This window comes from Artemia sp. Qi Xiang Cuo, chromosome 3 (genome assembly GCF_049724085.1).
Source record: "Artemia sp. Qi Xiang Cuo chromosome 3, ASM4972408v1, whole genome shotgun sequence".
Lineage (NCBI taxonomy): Eukaryota > Metazoa > Arthropoda > Branchiopoda > Anostraca > Artemiidae > Artemia > Artemia sp. Qi Xiang Cuo.
The window spans coordinates 34,370,490-34,392,235 of record NC_142796.1 but is presented as its reverse complement, the minus strand read 5'-3'; the positions used below and the strand labels follow the sequence as shown (position 1 = coordinate 34,392,235).

General features: G+C 34.5%; 1 protein-coding gene across 1 annotated transcript in view; it reads right to left on the bottom strand.

Moving 5' to 3' along the window:
* Positions 1 to 21,746, bottom strand: part of LOC148954033 (roundabout homolog 2-like) — a 218,984-nt gene that overhangs the window by 189,857 nt on the left and 7,381 nt on the right. The window contains exon 2 of the mRNA XM_089086894.1: positions 208 to 373. Within this exon, the coding sequence (XP_088943020.1) occupies positions 208 to 373 (166 nt within the window). The remainder of the gene's footprint in view (positions 1 to 207; positions 374 to 21,746) is intronic.

Genomic DNA, 21,746 nt, shown 5'->3' with positions numbered 1-21,746 from the left:
ATTATAGCACTAAGAACACTAGAATACTAATTATATAATGTTAGAACACTGACGAGGCAAAAGAACCTTGAACTCATAAACAAAGTTGATATTGCCGTCATTTAAAAACTACAAGAATAAAATTGAACAGTTCATTGACCAAGTTTTGTCATACATTTCGTAACCTAAAATTCAACAATAGAGCAAAAAAGGTACTAAGAAAATTACCTTCTAGGGTCATCAGGGGCAATAGGAACAGGGTTGCCATTTTTAAACCAACTAATTTGTGGATCAGGATCGCCATCAGCAGAGCATCTTAGAGTTGCTGGATCACCTTTTATAACAATAACGTCTGCAGGATTTTCAGTTATTTTTGGAAGTCTAGCTTGAAACCCTGAAAGTGATATTTCTAGTGTTTATTGCTTTTATTTTCTTGATAACTGCATTAATATTGATTTCCTATAGATAATAAATGTGCATAAAGATCACAAAAAACAATCTTCTACGCTTGTTCCCATGCATTGTGTTTCTTAAGTGACGTTAAGTGACAATGGCGAAAGAACAAAACAAAAAACAGATCACTGCTACATATGTCAAAAACGACTTCTCTTGTTTTTCAAGATATGGAAGGGGGGCTCAAGACATCCAATTCAGGGTTTTTGGCCATAGTGATTCCAATAGGGCACTTTGCCACTATTTTGAGGGCTTTCAAACTCTTTTTCTAAATCTTGAAAATTTGTTTTCATAGTGACTTTGCTATTGAGATAAACCTATATAGTTATCATTCATGAATCACTTTTAAATGAAAAAAAAATTCTAACTAAATGTTTTTTTTCTTCAGATACCAATTTTTGAATTTTTGTTACTAGTGGGCTGTTGCTGTTGGCTACATAAGCAGCTAAATTTTAGCTCTACTGTAACCATGACTTCAATATGAATTAGTCGAAAAAGCCATTAATTTTAACACTTTATACTCTGTAAAACACTGAAGCCTCTTATGGCATGCTCTTATCTCTATATGCTCTATCTTTAGTTTTGAATCAACATAGATTTGATATTTCACACTATAAAATGTGCTACACAGCAATTTGTGTTTAATACCTGCTAGCTCTTGATAATTGAGCTCGGCTTTGAATACTTTTTTCGCAAACCTTAGTTTTTTAAAGCAAATTATGATCTTATGTTGGTGAAAATCGCTTAAAGGCAACGTTTATTTGATAAATTCTCTATAAAAAAAAAAAAAACCAAAAATCTAAGAACTACTAAAAAAAAGTTTTATACTTGCTTGAGATCGATGAGACCAGGGACATGCGCAGGGGGGAGGAGGATCTCCGGACCCGGCCCCCCGCAGTCTCATTATTTTCTTTTGTTTTCCCACAATTTTCTGATATTTCTCACAGAATAAGGAATTTGAAGGATGCCTCCCCCCCCCGAAACAGATTCCTGCGTATGTGCCTGGATGGGACGCCCACTTTCAGAAATTAAGTACAATAGATGGCGCGTACCATGCACGGATAAAGTGTGCCAAATGTGGCGGAAACCATGTCAAGCATTACGGAACTGTTCGGCACGCATGGCGTCTGAGATGTTCACCAGGTGACAAAAAGGGGACGGCCCCTCGATTAGAATTACAACAAGTATTAATAACCTTTTTTTAGCATGAGCTTTTTAGAAGCCAAATTGAATAAATACACCTCCGGAATTGTCAAAATTTTATCATGAACTACTTGTATAACTCTCAATTCGTACACTTTTAAGAAATATCGTATTTTCAGAAATATCGTACACTTTTAAGAAATATCGTAAGCCGTATCCAGGAGGACCCCCCGAAATAATTGTCCGACTCGTAAAAACGTAACAAAAATGAATATAAAAAAAATTATGCGTTTTTTTAAGTTTTTTGTAACCCGAAAAGAAATTACTTTTGTAAACCCCCATCCCCGAAAAAAATCCTGGATACGGTCCTGCTATTAACTATAGAATAACCATAACTGACATATTATGACCATTTATCGTTCTTTAAAGCTAGTTCGATTAAGAACAGACCAAATTAAACTCAAATAAATATTTAACATAATGGCACATCTGCAAGCATTAAGCATCCAAAGAAATAGAAGTTCTGGGCAATTTTTTTTTCACTTAATGGAAAAAATTGACACTTCAGCGACTGTTGGTATCCATTATTATAGCATTTGACGTTTTATATTAAAAGAAAAAAACTATTTACGGAATATATCATGTCCCTAATAAAACCATAGCCGTGCTAAGACCCTAAACGTAGACGTCTTTCACTAAGCCATATATTATTCTAGAATTATATAAGCTCAGCATACATTCTTTAGCAAATGATTAATTCACGCTAAGATCCACCGTTTCCATATTAGTCAGACTATTAATCCTCAGCCTTAAAAAATCGTACTTAATTAAGTCGAGTTACTTAAGAGTTTTTCATGTGGACGTGCAGTTATAAGTTGGATTAAAATCACTGAGTCATTGAGAACCTCTTGACTAGAATCGTAATTTCATGCGATTTCCGGTGATTCCGGATTAAACAGATGATCTTTGAGAGCAATTAAATAAAAAAAACAAGTTTTTTAAACTGAAAGTAAGGAGCGACATTAAAACTTAAAACGAACAGAAATTAATCCGTATATGAAAGGGGCTGTCACCTCCTCAAAGCCTCGCTCTTTACGCTAAAGTTTTTTATTGTTTTAAAAAATAAAGTTGTGAGACAGAGTCAAACTTTAGCGTAAAGAGCGAGGCGTTGAGGAGGGGACAGCCCCTTTCATATACGGAATAATTTCTGTTCGTTTTAAGTTTTAATGCCGCTCCTTACTTTCAGTTTAAAAAACTTGTTTTTTTATTTAATTTCTGATCGTTTTTTAGTTAATGCAGCTTTTATTTGCATAAAAATTTTACTTTTCTTTGGCTAAATGGATGTATTTACAAATTAACTTACGTAACTAACTTCTATATTCGTACATTTTTCTTCTGGCAAAAAATACAAAGTTGCAGATTTTTGCAGATATAAGCTTGAAACCTATGTAATAGGGTTTTCTGATACGCTGAATCTGACGGTGTGATTTTCATTAAAATTCTTTCACTTGTAGGGGATGTTTCCCCCTCTTTAAAAAATCGAGTAAATTTTCTCAGGCTCGTAGCCTTTGATGAGTAATACTAAACTTAATAAAATTTATATATTCATAATCAGAATTATAAACCAATTAATTCTTTTAATCTTTTTAAATCAAAATTCCATTTTTTAAATTCTAATTTAATTGTTCGCTGTTTTACATGTTTTTTTTTTGTTTTTTTTTTTTATTACGGTATTTTTTTTAAGGATACTAGGGGGTTCTCAACGACTTAAAAAAGAAGCTCATTAAGGTAGAATTTTAAAAAAATTTTGATTAACAAACACCAGAATCACAAAGGCCGTTTAATTAGAATAGATTGCTCTTTTGAAAGCACTTAAAAAAACCTGTAGCGTAAAGAGCGAGGTATTGACTTGGGGGACAACCCCCTCACATACGTTGTAATTTCTGTTCGTTTTAAGTTCTAATATTCCTTCTTACATTTCAGTTGAAAAAAATTGTTTGTTTTTTTTTATTTAATTTCTGATCGTTTTTTAAATAATGCTTGGAAATCTGGCACCCCCTTCATAGACATGTCCCTTACCCCAAAGAAACATCCTCAACGGAAATATTCTCCAGAGTAACCCCCTCCTCTAGCCCCCCCTCCAGAAAAAATCCTTCCTGAAAATGGTTGTATACTTCCCAATAACCAATAAATAATGCTGGCAAGTCTGGTGCCCCCTTCATAGCAATTTCCCTTCCCCCATGAAAACTTCCTTCATGAACAGATCCTCCAACATAACCCCCGACTCACCCTTCCCTCCCACTACCAGAAAAAAACCTCCTGAAAACTTCTGTATACTTCCCAATAACCAATACTATATGTTAACATTGGGTAAAGTTCATAACTTTTAGCCCTCCCCCTGGGAGCTTCGGGGGATTAAGTCATCCTAAAAGACATATTTATCATATTTATATGTCATATGAACAAAATGGCTATCTCAAAATTTTGATCGGGTGACTTTGGGAAAAAAATAAGCGTGGGAGGGGGCCTAGTTGCCCTCAATTTTTTTTGGTCACTTAAAAACGGCACTAGAACTTTTAATTTCCGTTCCAATGAGCCCTCCCACGATATTCTAGAACCACTGGGTCGATACGATCACCCCTGGAAAAAAAAAAACAAAAAAAAAAAAAAAAAAAAAAAAAAACAAATAAAAACGCATCTGTTAGATTTCTTCTGGCAAAAAATGTAAAATTACAAAATTTTTTAGTTAAGAGCTTCAAAACTATAAAGTGGGGTTCTCTCATACGCGGAATATGATGGTGTGATTTTCATTAAGGTTCTATAACTTTTAGGTGGTCTTTCCCCCTTTTTTTGAAAATCAGCCAAATTTTCTCAGGCGCGTAACTTTTGATGGGTAGGACTAAACTTGATGAAACTTATATATTTGAAATCAGCATTAAAATCAGATTCTTTTGATATATCTATTGGTATCAAAAACCCGTTTTCTAGAGTTTCGGTTACCATTGAGCCGGGTCGCTCCTTACTTACAGTTCGTTACCACGAACTGTTTGATAATAATAGTAATAATAATAATTTATTGAAGCCCGCTATACAAAAATATAAGCGAAGTAAAGGGGAAAAAAAGAAAAGAAAGCACTATGTACATCCATATATATATATATATATATATATATATATATATATATATATATATATATATATATATATATATATATATATATATATATATATATATATATATATATATATATATATATATATATATATATATATATATATATATATATATATATACATAACAACTAAATGAAACTTACATGGAAATAATCATTCAACGCTCGTCAGTGGCGTAGTGGAGAGGGGAGAGCCCCCCAATAATTCGGAAAATATCTATAATTTATTAAGTAGCTTTAAATCTGTTGCTCGTCTTAAGTGTCATATTTGCTCTTTATTTTGAGCAGATGATTTTTTTTAATTAATCCATGCTCATTTTCAACATAAGGAAAACGAGAAAAATAACGGTCCATTAAACTTCATAATATGTTCCATATTCATATTTTTCCAAATATACTGCCTTTGAAACCTTGTCATCAAGTAAAAATGTGAGCCTAGTTAATGGTAAAATTGAAAATGTTCTATGCTTCCTTTTTGGCACATTTGCGCAGGTCAGTTTTTTTCCCTGATATTTAAGGTGCTTTAACTTTCTAAAATCTATCCGTTCAAAATTAGATTCTTTTGTTTTAAAACTTTCAAAAGTGGAAGTATATACATCTACATCTACATCTGCAAATAAGACAAAAATGGAATCATTGAAGAATAAAAAGGTTACATAAGTAAGAATATACAGTGAATATTATTTCCTGAATGAAAAAGAAATCATTGAAAAAGAAAATTAGACTTGGTGCTTTTTTACAATGATATTCGCACTATAACTAGATAGGCCAAATCGGTTGTAGGTTGGTCATGGAATTTGGTAGAGATGGATCCGCTCCAAGAATCATTTAATTGTTTTATCATTTAGTTCTGTCATTTAGTTGAAACTCTGATTCTCTTATATGTCATTGAAATGCATAATAAGCGCTGATAACGTCCTATTCCTTGCGTTTTGTATTCACATGCTAACGCATAAATATTGAACTGCCTCTTTGTACAATACCATGCTGACTTCTTGTTATTTTCGCTTTTCGAAATATTTCTTTTAGCCAGCGCCAAAAAAAGAACTGACATAAAATGTGCTAAGAATTATGACTAAAATTAGTCGCATTTCACACAACGCCAGCGCTACTTGTGGGACATTTATCTCTGCATCAGCATACTGTACGATATGTCTTATGAAAATACAATAAAGTGAATTTGAACAAAATCTGCATATGTTTCTCACAATTTAGAAATTTTGTGCCCACGCATAAGCGGTACCAACCCATTCTGTTTTCTATTATTATCAGTCTTATCATGCAGCACTAGGAGACCGTGCTTTGCTTGTGAAGGGAATTATAGACATAAAAACGATATTCAGTGTAACCCCCTCCAGAAATGGAGGGGGTGTTGTGTAAAACTCCCTCCAGTTTTTACACAAAAAAAACTTTTGTGTAATTTTTATAGATTTCGTTTTTTAAGCAAAGATACAAAGGGGAAGTTAATTTCCAAACTCTAGGAGTCAATTTTCTCTTCCAATTGGCATCCCTTGCAATTTTTAATTAATTTAAGGTTTCTGCCGCAATGATGCTCAAATTGTTCAGATTTTCTGGATATTCTTTGTCAAACAATGCCCAATAAATAATAATACTTCTAGCTTTATTTTTTCAATACTTTCAAAATAAAATACGGTCACTATTTAAACGCGAGGAATATGTCACGATATAATGTTTCACAATCTGTGGTAATACTTTGGCTTATCCTGTATCTGTACCTAGACATCACTATTGCGTTGCCTATGATATTTGTTTTGGCTTTGGCCCGCTGATATCAATGCTATTTATCAATATAATTCAACGAACCCAAAAACAAATCAATTTAATAAAAAATCATAAATAATATTTCAATAAATCACGTATATTAAAACTTTGTTACAACAAATTAAATCTTACAGTCATAATCCATTCAAAATTATGAGCAAACGAATAGCATAGTATCCAGGGCTATTAGAATGAAGCTTGTTTCAATTATGAGATTGAGTCTTCTGTGCTGGGCTTGGGGGAAGTGGAGGGGGAATATATACTGCAGCGTTAGTGGTGAATTTGAGTGTAAAAACCCGAGTGTATACGACATTCCCCTTCAAGCATTCGAAAGCTTATTTATGCTACACTACTGTCGTTTGCAGCAGCACACTGCTGACAATTTTAGTAAGAGCCGAGCACCAGCACTTATATTTATGATTGTTAAATGCCTTTTTATTATTTATAATTTATTGCGTAATGTTTTTAAATTCAACAAGTAGCGTGTTTGTCAAACTTTTATTTTTCTTCACTACCGCTTAAATAGCACTTACTTGAATAGCGCCCCCTCTTGCTCCCCCAATAGAAATACCGTAACTACGGCCCTGAGACTCGTAAATGAAATATGTAGGAAAGAACTTTGCTAAATTTTCGAACGCTTTCTTTCCCGCTGATGATTCCACCATAAATGCAGCTTCTGTATAGTTCTGTATACAGATGCTGCAGCTTCATGTCCCTGATCCTATAGGATGAGGGACATCAAATCGAGACAAAAGCACTGTATTTCTTTCGTATGGAGGTACTCCCAAAAGAAACTTCAGGTTTGCAAAAAAAAGACCTAACTTTCTGTTTATCTGTCTCTCTCAACCATGACCATAGGGGAGATATTTTGAGCACATGTGGTGAAGCAACTGCTGTATATAGTTTGGCCAATACACGCTTGTATTAACTGTATTTTAGTGTCACAAGCAAAACCTAAATATATTTATGAGGCACCTAGGTAACCTGGGTAAATCCTCGAAGCTGATGCACCATGCTGCTCTTATTAACGGCCAAGCCAACCAGAGTTTTGGGTTGACAACAATTTTTCTGGGGGAATTTTGGAATCATCCGGGGGGAATTTACTGGCGAAGGCTATGCAGGGGGAACTTTCAATGGAGAAATTCTTCGTGGCGAGAGGGAATTTTCCGTAGAAGGGGTGCCGGATTTCCGGGTATTATTTGGAAAAGATCAGAAATCAGATTAGAAGAAAACAATATTTTTTTCAACTGAAAATAAGGAGCAACATTGAAACTTAAAACAAACAGGAATTATTCCGTATATTATAAGGGTTGCCCCCTCCTCAATTCCTTGCTCTTTTCGCTAAAGCTTGAATTTTGTCTCAATTCTTTAAGAACGACTCCTGAAACACAAAGGCCGTTTAATTAGAATAATAAGGAATTTTAAACTACTAAAATCTTTTTAAAGGGCGAGGTATTGAGGAGGGAGCAAACCCTGTCATAAACGGAATAATTTTGGTTCGTTTTAAGTTTTAAGGTTGCCCCTTACTTTCAATTGAAAAACCTGTTGTTTTTTAATTTGATTTCTTCTAAAGATAATTTATCACATATCTGGTCTTCATAAGTGATTAACTGTTCCAATACCCTTTCCAAATTACCCGATTCCAAATACGCCCAAACTCATTTTCAAATCCTCTTTTCTTAAGCTTCTTTTCCAATTTTAATGTTCATGAGCATCCAGAAAGAAGTTTCTTGCTGCAAGCAACTTCTCCTTGCTTTACGACAGGACGTAGAAGGGTTGTAGGCAATACTGGCTATTAAGTTTTACCTTTTGCTTTGTTTTATCAAATTGAGATTATTAAATCACCCTGTTAAATGTGACACGTTCTATTGATTTTTTTTTTATATTTTCTCCCATCGTTTTGAGTTCCCAAAATATTTTGAAGGTACTCGTGCATTAAACGTACTCTTTTATATACTGCTAAAGAAGTCAAGTTCTGTTAATGTTAATGAAATAAAATAGTATGATTATATAATAGCTTAGAAACAAATTTGGGCTATATATTTGCACATTAGGAGAGGTGGAGGGTAAAGCATACCATATATTAAATACGTAACCTAACCTAGATACCCCCCCCCCGAAATCCCAAAAACACAGTTTAAATAAAGTTTAAAAAATACAATTCATCATTATGCAGAAAAGGTCAAGAGAACTCACGGTTTCTTCATTACCATCATCAAATGGACTGCCTAAAATAAACGAATATTCTCTGCATCCAATGCTGTATTCGGGGGTGGGGGCGGTTGACTCCCCCTACCGAAATGTTTTTCCGACTTGTAAAAACGTAACACAAATAAATATAAACAGATTTTAATGCGTTTTTGAAGTTTTTTTTATCCCCCCCCCGAAAATAAATCCTGGATGCGTTCTTGCCTGCATTACTTTCGGTTTTAAGTTAAAGACACTAAATCATTAGCAATATGGGCCTATTGTATCAACTGCGTATAGATATTCTAACCAAGTGGTTAAATTTCGAAAGGGATTAGGTACATTATAGAGTGAAAACCCCCATAGAAGTTCACTTGATTTAGCCTACATAGGCTCTAATTTTAAATGCACATTAAACCACTATGCCGCATTGCTTATGAGCCTGGAAAATAAATCATATATTATTCCTATTTAGTTCTAAAATGCATTGTACGTTTTGAGCTTGTGTCTTCACGGTAAATTACTTAACAAATGTTTTAACTTCAAAGCCATTCCTGCGGTACAATTGGAAAAACTAAACAGAAGTTATATGAACTAACCATGTCATTATACTCGTTGTTTTGTTTGAACCCCAAAACATAAATTTCAAAAACATTATCCAGAAACACCTGTAGATTAGTTTTCACAAAACTACCATTTTTCAAGGAATATATTCGGCTTTCAGAGTATTCGTATATGCCTAAGCGATATACAACTGCATGAGTGGGACAGCCGGAATGCAAAACAGGTAAATACAAAAGTGGGAATTTACATTTGCTGTGGGCTCATGTTTCAATAAGGGCGCGAATTAAAAACTACAAGAGGTGGCTAATTACCCATCGCAAAAATATTAGTATTTTAGTAATAGGGGGAAGCGTGAGCCTGAAGTCACTCGCCTCTTGCTTATCCTGGTCTAACGACGAGTCACGCAAAACATAATCATTGTATATATATGGTAGTATATCGAAACTTTAGTTTCTTAGGACAAACGCGTGATGTTTTTGAGATCATAGCTTTTAAAAGCTCAAACCAGTAATGTTAGTGAAGAAATGAAGCAACGATCTATGTTTCCTGATTTGCTGCCAAAGAAAATGTAAAAACAGCTATTAAAATAGTAAAACATTCTCTTTATAGCCGCTTACCACCTGGACCACACAAAAAGAGCGCTTCTTTGAATTCTGATATATTCGAAGGCAGCAATTTGTCAAGAGTCGCAGTTTCCCCAAAATTGGCCAACAAATTCAAATAATTAGTTTCTGAAATTAGAGACAGGGAAATTAAGCTTCACCGCAATCACTCATCTAGATGACCTTTCAATCAGCTCAGCTATTAAGCTTTAAATTCAGAATTTATCCATTAACTGGTCACGTCCAGTCAATCGTGACGCCTTTGTCGTTTTCTGCCTCTTATGCGCTCAACCTAAACCTTAGGGGAAATCAAAGGAGTTATTAAAGGGAGGGAAAAAGGATAAACTTAGAAAAATATTGACTTGAGGAAACTGTGTAATTATTCCAAATAACTATCACCTATGGTTTGTGGAATTACATATTTTTCATTATTCTTTTTTTTTATTTCACGGAAAATGGAACACTGCCTATATGTTCTTTGTTTGTGATAAATTTAAATCCAACGATCAACATTCAATTTTTGAATGATTTCTAACGGAACTGGCACTGTGGCTGTAAAAAGATTGCAAATCTAATTGTTATGTATATTTGTATAGTTAAATTAAATTATGTTAATAATTTTTTCAGGGGACCTACACCAACCTCTCAATCATAATCCTACCATAGGGCTGCAGATGAAGTGTAAATACTGGAATTAACGATAAGCAAAACATACAATTAAGACATATAATTAAAAAAACATACCAGTGGAATAACTATTCGTTGCTATATACTTACATCTGTTCAAACAGTTCGTAGTAACGAACTGTAAGTAAGGAGCGACCCAGCTCAATGGTAACCGAAACTCTAAAAAACGGAATTTTGATACCAATAGATAAATCAAAAGAATCAGATTTTAATTTTGATTTCAAATATATAAGTTTCATCAAGTTTAATTTTACCCATCAAAAGTTACGCGGCTGAGAAAATTTGGCTGATTTTCGAAAAAAGGGGGAAGACCCCCTAAAAGTTGTAGAACCTTAATGAAAATCACACCATCATATTCAGCGTATCAGAGAACCCTACTGTAGAGGTTTCAAGCTCCTATCTACAAAAATGTGGAATTTTCCATTTTTTGACAGAAGAAAGATCAAGTATGCTTGTTTATTTGTTTTTTTTTTTCTTTTTCTCAGGGGTGATCGTATCGACCCAGTGGTCCTAGAATATCATGGGAAGGCTCATTGGAACGGAAATTAAAACTTCTAGTGCCCTTTTTAAGTGACCAAAAAAATGGAGGGCAACTAGGCCCCCTCCCACGCTCATTTTTTTCCCAAAGTCACCCGATCATAGTTTTGAGATAGCCATTTTGTTCAGCATGGTCGAAAATATTATAACTACGTCTTTTAGGATGACTTAATCCCTCAAAGCCCCCAGGGGGAGGGCTGAAAGTTATGAACTTTACCCATTGTTAACATATAGTATTGGTTATTGGGACGTATACAGACGTTTTCAGGGGGAATTTTTTCTGGTTGTGGGGTGTGGGGGGGGGTCGGGGTTATATGGGAGGATCTTTTCATGAAGGAAGTTTTCATGGGGGAAGGGACATTGCTATGAAGGGGGCGCCGGATTTCCCATCATTATTAAAACAAAAAATGTCTTTAAGATTACTCTTGTTCGGATATAGGACTTCTGAATGACATAATCGCGTTCAATTTATGCATAATGCTCAAATTTCGAGCTCTGCTTTTCCTTGGCTAAGGTTGTTGTTTTGTTGAAATTATGTATTTCTAATAAAAAAAACAACTTTACTCTGAGATATAGGGTGCTTTGTAATTGCCACCCTTTGTATTCGAATTTGTTTATGGGGAAGTCGTTATATTCTTAATGAATATTAAAATGACTTAAAGCGCGTCTTATTTATGATTAATTAAAAAAACTTTTTCTACAAAATAAGTTTTTCAAAGAAAAGTAAAGAACTCCATTAAACCAAAAATGAGCAAAAATAAAATCAAATAATCTACCAAGCGTGAAACTACCACAAATCAGCATTGATAAATAAATGCCACCCAAAACGAACAGAAATTACAATAAATAACCGAGTCAAACTCAAAACGAGCAGAAATTAACATGAGTAGGGCTCGAAACCCCTATGTTTTCCCAAGGCCAGAACATAATTTGCACTTTACTAAGAAAATATAAATGTTTTTACTTTTAAAACTTTAACAAATCAAATAATATTTTTGATTACTAAATACCAGTATATGTATATTAAACTGACAATGCACATTCATTTGTATTTTTTTCAGTAAAGTGCAAATTATATTCTGGCCTTGGGAAGGCATAGGGATTTCGAGCCCTACTCAGCGCCTCGCTCTTTATGCTAAAGTTTTTTTTGTTTAAAAAACGATCAGAAATTAAATAAAAAAAACAAGTTTTTTAAACTGAAAGTAAGGAGCGACATTAAAACTTAAAACGAACAGAAATTATTCAATCAATAAACGATAATGAAATTATACTTTCAGTTTAAAAAACTTGTTTTTTTTTATTTCGCTTACAAAAGCAAAGGCAGATCGAAGAAATTATTTACATATTGATAAAATACAATACAATTCCAGATACGACCAACCACATCCCCTATGATGGTTGCAGCAATAGCTTCAAATTTGTAAAAAGCGAACTATAATCCATAGTAACCGAAAATTTAGAGACACGTTTTGAAAGAAAATCTGGCTAGTGAGGATAAACTTTTCATTTAAAGGTGATAATAAAAATGTTGCTGAGATTTTGCAAAAGAGCTTGAAACCCCTCAAAAAAGCTGAATGAATCGAAAAGCTGATGAATCACCATTTCTGAAACACATCACTGTTGAAACAAACTCGAGAACATAAGTGCAAGGCCGTAGCCAGAAGGTGGGTTAGGGACGTTTTAACCCCCCCCCCCCGAAATGTTTTTTGACTCGTAAAAACGTAACAAAAACGGATATAAACGAATTTGTATGCGTTTTTTGAGTTTTTTTTTGTGTAAACCCCCTCCCCCCCAAATAAAAATATCTTTGAGTAGAACCCTTCCCCCCCCTACCCGAAAAAATCCTGGGTACGGCCTTGCATAAGTGCCCACCCTGAGCAACAAGGCAAATTACTGTTTTGCATGGGTGACACTGATGTGATTAGGGTGATCGTACTGAACAAGTGATTTTAGCTTGTAGATATTGGGAGAGAGATTACCTGAACGGTAATATCAATATGTAGTGCCTTTTTAATTAACATAAGAGATTGCGCCGTAGCAAGGTGGCATTTTTTGTCATTTTATGCAAGAAAATACCAATTTATGTCTAAAGCGGGCCAAAATGTCGGAAATATAAATTCTAAGATAGAAAACTGTTTCTTTTCATGACCTATAACTTTAAAACGGAGGTTTTGAGTGCCTCCCTTGAAAAAGAAGGGCAATGTTTTCTTATATTATTAACATGTATCTCCTTATTTATTCCTAACTTTGTTCTACCAGGGCTAGCAGGCTACCGCAAGATTACAGCGAGCTGTTTAACGGGTCATTTAAAAGCTACCCCTCATATCTTCGTGCCTCCTATAATTCTTCTTAATAACACCAGCGTAAAGTTCCATATGACGGCAAAAGAGGCAGGCACTTTTTGTTCCCATGTATGAAGAGGAAAGGTGAAGAAGCATAACAAGGGTTCTATTACAAAATCCCGCGGTCAAACACTCTTAACTGAAACTTAACAATCTCTCCTCTCATTTCCTCACCCTCCTGCCCCATAAGTAAAAGAAAACTAAGTCCCTCATACAGATGAATTGGATTTAAGAGCTATAAATATTAAGCTCGTGCTGCTGAGTCCTCTTAAACATAGATTAGCTAATAGACAAATAAACAAGTGCTTCCAGTCACTGAAGTGAACCATTATTAACATGTAGTTTCACTACTGCCAATTCACGAAAAGTTCCAAGAACTTTTTTTTTCTTTTAATGGAGACGCAAAAAATGTACTTCTGAAAACCTGAAAGCTTTTTTATGGCGACACAAAGAAACATACTTTCTGTAAATCGGTTGCTCCCACTATTTTGAAATAAATCTTAATTTATAGCCCTTTTTAGGGTCCTGTTTGCCATGCAATGTACCCTCAGTAGGTGTACCTGGCCACAATATACCTTTTGGGTTCCTACTATATTAAAACCTTCCTAAAATTTTTAATATAATTCTATAATTAATTAAACTAATTAGAATATTTTTCAATAATAGTTTATTCCATTATCCAGAGATTGCACTTGTAGCGTAAAAAAATACAGGGTTAAAAATAATCCAGAGCCAAAGGCCTTTTTTCGAAGTACTTAGAAAACGAAGCAAAACGACCTTCTTCGATATAAATTACAATTTTACATTGATTTATTTATAGCCCTTTTTAGGGTCAATTTTCATAACGTCATTCATTGTGATTTTAACCTTTAATTAGGATGTTGACGTCTATATCCAGATTTGACTTTGATAATCCCTAAACTATTTTGAACTGTCTTTAGCATTCTAAGATATTGAAGGGAAATTCAACTTTTGACAGTTGGACGTATGTCACACCAAATGGAGCAAAGAGACCACTTAACAGCGATGGTTTAGGGTTTCATACTTGACCAAGCTCTCACGATTAACAACAATGTATCATTCCCGGTGAAGGGGTGGGGCTGCAATTGTTAAAGTATTGAGTATTCTTTCTGGGTTAAAATCTTGAATAGAATGCTGATGATCCCTTTTGTTAAGGAACTCTCCTTGCGTTCCTGGAGTGGGCTCTTTGAAAACCTTTATTACGCAGCTGTGTGTGATGAATACCTGCCATTGTATCGACGTTCTTGTAACTCGTATAATCATTGACAATTGTTGGTAATGTTCATTTTGAATCAGAACAAAAAACATAGCTATAGTAAGGTCTTTGAGTGCTAAACGAGCCTGTTGTGATTCGTGCTCGATGACGTTTTCCTCAATTTTAAAGGAGCATCGTTTCTCAGTTAAGATTTTATTTCTCAGTTAATTTTATGATTTTTATCAGTTGAAATACACAAGAGTACATATAGAGTTTTTTCAGTTATTTCTTACTTTTGGGAGAAAAGCAAAGCTTATTGATGAAAATCAAAGACAATTTGGTGCATCAGTTTGAATGTGAGTAGTCCTCCCCAAGAGTACAATTCATGTCGATGGAGCAACTTTAAGAAGATATAAGACTGTGGCGGCCCTCAGTGATGTTAGTAAAAATAATCCAATCCTTTAAGAAGCCTTGAGAAGGATAGTTTGGAAAAAAAAAATTGGAAATCAAATATATTTAATATTTCATTTAATGATCGACATTTATCGTTGAGTAAATCTAACTATTTAATTAATATTAAACAATTAAAACTTAAAATTCTAGTCAGCAAACGACGCATAAAAATTAAACCCTAAAAAACACAACATCTATTTTTAAACAACAAACTTTTTCTTTGAAAGTAAAGAGCGAAGTTGAAACTTAAAAGAAACAAAAATTATTGTTTCGCAGTTTATGATATCTTGGAGAAATTGCTTCAAATAAACTGGCTCGTAATATTTACTTATATTAGCTTTTTCTGCTTCTAAGCCTGTTTTGTTGCGTCGGTTTCCGGTGAAGTGTTAACTTTCAGAATTCTGCAAATGTAGGGAAATGTCACGAGTCAGACTATTTGAAACCATTTTTTTTTTTTTTTTAATACGTTGCATAAACTGCGAAGGAGTAGTTTTTGTTAGGTTTAAATTTTAACGCTCTTTACTTTCATAAGAGAAACCTTGCTTTTTATTAATTTCTATTAAGCACTGATGATCATTTAGTTTCTTTTTTTTTGTTTTTTCCTTACCTGGTAATTATTTCTTAGAGCTAATAGGCTTTAAATATTGGGTTTGGATCAAGCATTTATTTCTTTATAATGATATCGAAATTACAGAATTATGAAATTAACTTTATTGTAAATTCGATATTAGAGAATAGAAAATATTCTCTAATGCTACAGATTGAAAAAAACTATATTTCTAATCTTTGAGGATCATTTTTGAGCAGCGTGGAAATTACTTAAACTTCAGAGGATATCAGAATCGTCCACTGATCATCCCAGAGAGCTTTTATTTGAATGCAGTTTTTGTTATCATAATGCATAAAGAGTTTTAAATGAATCAAGTGCGTATAGTGGGGAGCCTTATGTCCTTATATCGTAAAAATATCACAACGTTGTAAATGATATTAATTTTTTTTTATCTTATTCACCAGTTCCGTTATGAGCTATTAAGCTGATTCCTCCTCCCTCGGCGGGTACCAGACCAACAAAATAATTTTTTTTCTAGCCTTTAATAAAGAAGGTACAATTTGTAACTTTTATAATTTATGTTCAGGCGGACCTAGCTGGACCAAAGCTCAGGCCTCGAAGATTGATTGCCTCCACTGCCCAGGTGGCCAGGCTTGAAGAGTCACACCCCGGACCCCCATCCCAAACTAGAACTTGGGTCTTAGCAGCACCAGGATTTGAACCTGTATCCAGCAGGACATTTGATTATAAGTCCAGTATGGTATTCACTCAGCTAGGGTTGCTCAATAATAAAGAAGTATATGATAATTATATCAGTAAGCTTTCAAATGACATATAACAAAATACTTCATAAATTTCTGTAAAATCTACTTTTAATTATGTTCAAAATTAAACTAGTTTTTTGTAATATGCCACTCACTAGTTACTGTTCTTACTTTCAATCAAATAACAGATATACTGTATTATGGTAATTTTTGAACAGTTGAATGTAATAGCTTTTGTCAGTGAAATTATTGTTTTCTGTTTAATCAAGCAGGAAAAAAAAAATATCAACTTAGATACCAAATGTTCTTTTCGTTCTCTATGATAAAAAGTTCCATCATGAGTCGTCAGTATTCATGATATTCCAATGTTATTCAACCGTAAATTTGTCAAAATTGAATCTTGTTACCAGCATTAGAGAAACAAAAACATGCTTTTCCTTTTCGATCCGAGCTTGTTAAGCTTTGATTTATTGAGTGTGGCTAACTGACACATAGGTGTCGTATATTGCATTGGCTAGTCATTGAATAGGCATAGAAATGCTTCAAAATGACAGAAAAGTCGTTCAGTATAGTCGTATCTGCAGAAATCTAAATGAACAAAACGTTATTCACATCAGTCTAAGATCAGATTTTGATCACTCCTGTCGATGCTCATTTTGGCTTTGAAGCAGTTCTCTTGCCTTTAGCCGGTCACAGTTATCAATATCTCTTGCATCTTAATTTTTACTAAAATGAAATTAGAATGGCGTAGGAGAAGCGGCTGAATTATAATTCTTTAATTTACGAACAAGGGCTGTTGCCAAAGGGCCACTTCTCCTAAAAATATAACAATTGTTTTCAAAAACGAAACATTTTCTTCAACTTTTGGATATAAAGATTCGGTACTCCTATGTTAAACGCACTCTTTTATATACTGCAATGGAATCCAGTCACGAAAAACCCGCTGTCTGATGCTTTATAAACAAGTATTCAGGGGTCTCTCACTCTGGGAACTATATTTAAACTGTTGTTTTTTGGGGTTTAGGGCGGGGGGGGGAGGTACCTAGGTTAGGTTAAGTTACGTAATTATAAATGCTATGCTTTACCCCCAACCTCCCTAATGTGCAAATATATAGCCCAAATTTGTTTCTAAGCTATTATATATTCATCCTATTTTATTTCATTAGCATTAGACAAACTAGCACTATATAAAAGAGTGCGTTTAACATAGGAGTATCAAAGATTCTCCACATCAACATTAGCAATGATATGGCACATGGATCCCTAGATTCGATGAAATATTTCTACGAAGGAGTGTAAAGTATATACTTTCAAAATAGTAACTCAGCTATAATGGTTAGAAATAATCCTAAGAACCTACATACTTTGGAGTAGACCAAGCGTAAGACCTGCCCCAAAGTGTCGGTGCTTGGCGGCACAAAATGGTTTGAAATTGTCGCTTTTTCGGATGAAAATAGCCTTTGATGTTTGTAATTACATTTCCTATAAATAATTAAAAAAAATAAGTTAAAAAAATTATCGAATTACGATTTAACAAGCAATCCTTTGCATAAAAACTGCTGAAACTTCAAGATAAATAATATCGGAAGGTCTGGTAGACTTTGGCTGTCGAATCTTTCCCAAATTTCTCCTTTTAGAAAACAGCAACTATCAAAAACTGAGTTATTAAGCTGAAAGTAATACATAAAGGTTCCCAAAGATTACAGAATTCCCAATTTAATCTCAGAGATTCTTCAATCAAAGACTACAAAGACATTTCAAAGGAAATGATCTTGTCACTCCCTAATTTGGAGGAAACATTTCAGAGACTATTTTTGAACATTTCTAATCCAGAAGCAACCTAATTTCCGCTTCGAGGATCAAATCCATCTTTTCGTTGCCATTCTTATGGCAGTCACTCTAATATGGTGATAACAAGCTTGATTGAGTACAAAAAAGGGAAGAAAAAGCGCTTCTTAATGGTAAAAGACAATGTAGCAATCAAAAACCACGTTTTGAAAAGACTCGCAAGAATACTAAATGTTTACTTTTTAAGAAGAATACTAAAAACCTAAACTGTTGAACTTCCTTGTATAACCACTTGGTTTTAATTTGCAGATAACAACTGATCAAGTATTTTCTTTCTTTTTTACTTCATAGACAGCGATATAGCGCTGCCCAAGTAAATAGCGATGTGGGCACAATATATATATTTTTTTTACCAAGGCACTTCGTATAGAAGGAATTGTCGTAGAAACTTCGAAAGGAGGGCATTCGGCTTAAAATTGAAAGTTCCAGTGCCCTTTTTAGATTCAAAAGGGATTGGAGGACAACCGGATAATAAGATTTTTATGGAAAGGGTGCTCGTATTAACTTTGGAGGACGCTCATTTGATTGAAAATAGAAGTTCTAGTTTCTTTTTAAGAGCCGAAAGTGAACGGAGGGGAATTAGCCCCCTCCACGCCCTGTTTTCCTTAAATGCATATAATCAAAATTTTGAGATAGCCATATTGTTCAAAACAGTTCAAAGATCATATAATAATGCCTCCAGGATTGACATAGCCCCCCAGAGCCTGAGGACAAGGGCTTTAATTTATGCCCCGGGCTTATAAGGTTTTTATTGAAATTACGGCCGTATAAAATTTGTAGGAGGGTCATTTGAAGGAAAACTGAAGTTCTAGTAATATTTAATGTCATTAGAGGGCAACTAGCCCCCCCCCCCTCCTTGCCCTCTTTACCACAAATGCATACGATCGAAATTTTGAGATAACTCTTTTGTTCAGAATCGTCAAAAGATCATACAACAATGCCTCAAAAGTTGACGAAACCTCCCAGAGCTCGGGAGTAAGGGTGTAAGTTATGCCCCGGGGGCATATAAGGTTTCTATTGAAATTGAAAGTTCTAGTGCCCTTTTTAGGACTCAAAATTGATTGTAGGCCAACCAGCCCCCTCCTACGCCCATCATTTCCCAATCAAAATTGTGACAGCAATTTTGTTCAGCATAGGTGAAAGGTCCAGTAATAATGTCTTTGGGGATGCCACCCCCTCCCCCATAGATAGGCCTCAGAGCCGGGTCTATAAGATATGCAATTCGTCCATTGTTTACATATATTATACGTGTTGAGCTAAATTGAAACATGTTATGTGCAAAAGCGTTATCAAAAGGGCGTAACTCAGTAATGACTAAGTATAAAAAAAACAGGAAATCCAAAACGGACAGAAATATTAATAAACAACTGAGTTGAACTCAAAACCTGAGAAATTAACTTGAGTAGGGATGACACCTCCCATGCCTTCTGAAAACCAGAACATAATTTGCACTTTACCGGAAAAAAACAATAAATTAATATGGATTGACAGTTTAATATACATTTACTAATATTTATTCCTTAAAGTCTCAATAATCTTTGGCTTATTAAAGTTATAAGAAATCTTGTTTTCAGTAAAGTGCAAATTATGTTCTGGTGTTTAGAAGGCACGGCGGTGTCAGCCCTACTCATGTTAATTTCTTATCGTTTTGAGTTTGACTCGGTTATTTATTGTAATTTCTGTTCGTTTTGGGCTTTATTTATCTATTGATGGTGATTCGTGGTAGTTTTACGCTTGGAAGATTATTTGACTTTCTTTCTGCTCATTTTTGGTTTAATAGAGCTCTTCCCTTTTCTTTGAAAAATTTTAAATCCACAAAAATTTTTGTGGAAAAGTCTTTAAATTAATCGCAATATAAAAGTACCATGACACCATACTTAAAACATTTTGTGTTTGGTAGCGTTTAAAACTCTTTTAACACCCGCCCCTCCTATAGAATATTTTGCCGGTCTGTGTCACTTATGTGAATGTGAACAAATCTTGGTCGTCACAAAACTTGATTCGTTTATATGCGTTAAGTTACTGAAAGGTCAAATCACCCCTTATATACATCAAGTAGGCTGCTAATGCTGGTGAAAAAAGATTTCGTCACAAATTGTCGCGTTTCGTCATGTATAGCGCTTTTTTGTGCTATAAAAAGGAATTGTTATAAAGAAGATGTACTTACAAATTATTTGTCAAATGTGACCCTAATTTCCAAATTTTGACCATACAGTAGTTAACTAACCCTGGCGAACAAAAATTAAAGACATTCGGAATTACAAGTCAAGTCAAAGCTAGGGGGAATTTGAAGTCACGACAACAGCACCAAAACTTCAGGGGTGTTCTTAGTCTTTGACAGCCAAACTGTTTTGAAAATGAGCCCACTTTGGAAACAAATTTAAATCCTACTTGTCTGACTGTCTCACAATCATTTTTAGCATTTGTTTTCGGGTTGTTTCTTCATTTATTACTTTTGACAAAGAAACTTTGTCTCACAAACACAAAATGATGATTTAATTAATTAAGGTTATTATTTGAGTATGCACTTAACTTTTTCTTATGACTCCTCCCTCAGCGTGACCTTACTAGTAGAGAGCTATCTTATACTCCGAACATGACCACGTGGTTTATGGTTTTCTCAGTGAGAATGAAAAAACAGGAATTTTCTCACTTTAAAAACAATGAATTTTGTCACATTTATGGTTTTTTTTATGGTTTTTGTCAGTGATAATTTGAAAAACAGGAACTTTCTCACTTTTTTGTATTTTTTTATGGTTTTCGTCTGTGAGAATTTGAAAAAACAGGAACTTTCTCACTGAGAAAACCATAAACCACGTGGTGCGGTCACGAGTCAGAACACCTGTGCTGTCGACCTCAATCCACCTATCGTGAATCAATAATTCCACTTAGAAACAACAAATTAATTTTACCTTTCTTGACAGATAAATCAATCATTGACATCATCTGTCAGACTTTAAAAATTTTCGCATAGAAACATTTCGCCAGGAATAGATCAAAAATCATTAATGTCTTTGCCTCGGGAACAGTTCTACTGGTCGAACTCCAAAGGATATTAATAACCCACGGCCATGGAAACAATTAGGCAAGAAACATCTTAGCGATGACTTGTTTTAGCGCGCGAAAAGGTTTCCTAATAATTTGAAATGCATTGACACAGAGATGACAATAACAAAGGAACACGCTGAATTTGCGTTTAGGGATTATTTTGGGCGAAACCGTTTTAGACAGGTTATGGAACTATTTCGGTGAAACAGATAGAGACATTTTAAAAGAAGATTTTTGAAGAGATTTTGGAGGAGGTTTTGAGTGTGGTCGTTATAATACACAAGTTTCATTTGAACAGTGTTGTGAGGTCCTCTAACCCAACCCCAAAGGGTTCCAATCCTCCTACCCCAACCCCAAAGGAAGCCCCCGGTCCTCAAAGCCCCCCAAACTCCCAAAGGGCCACCGGCGCCCCAAAGGC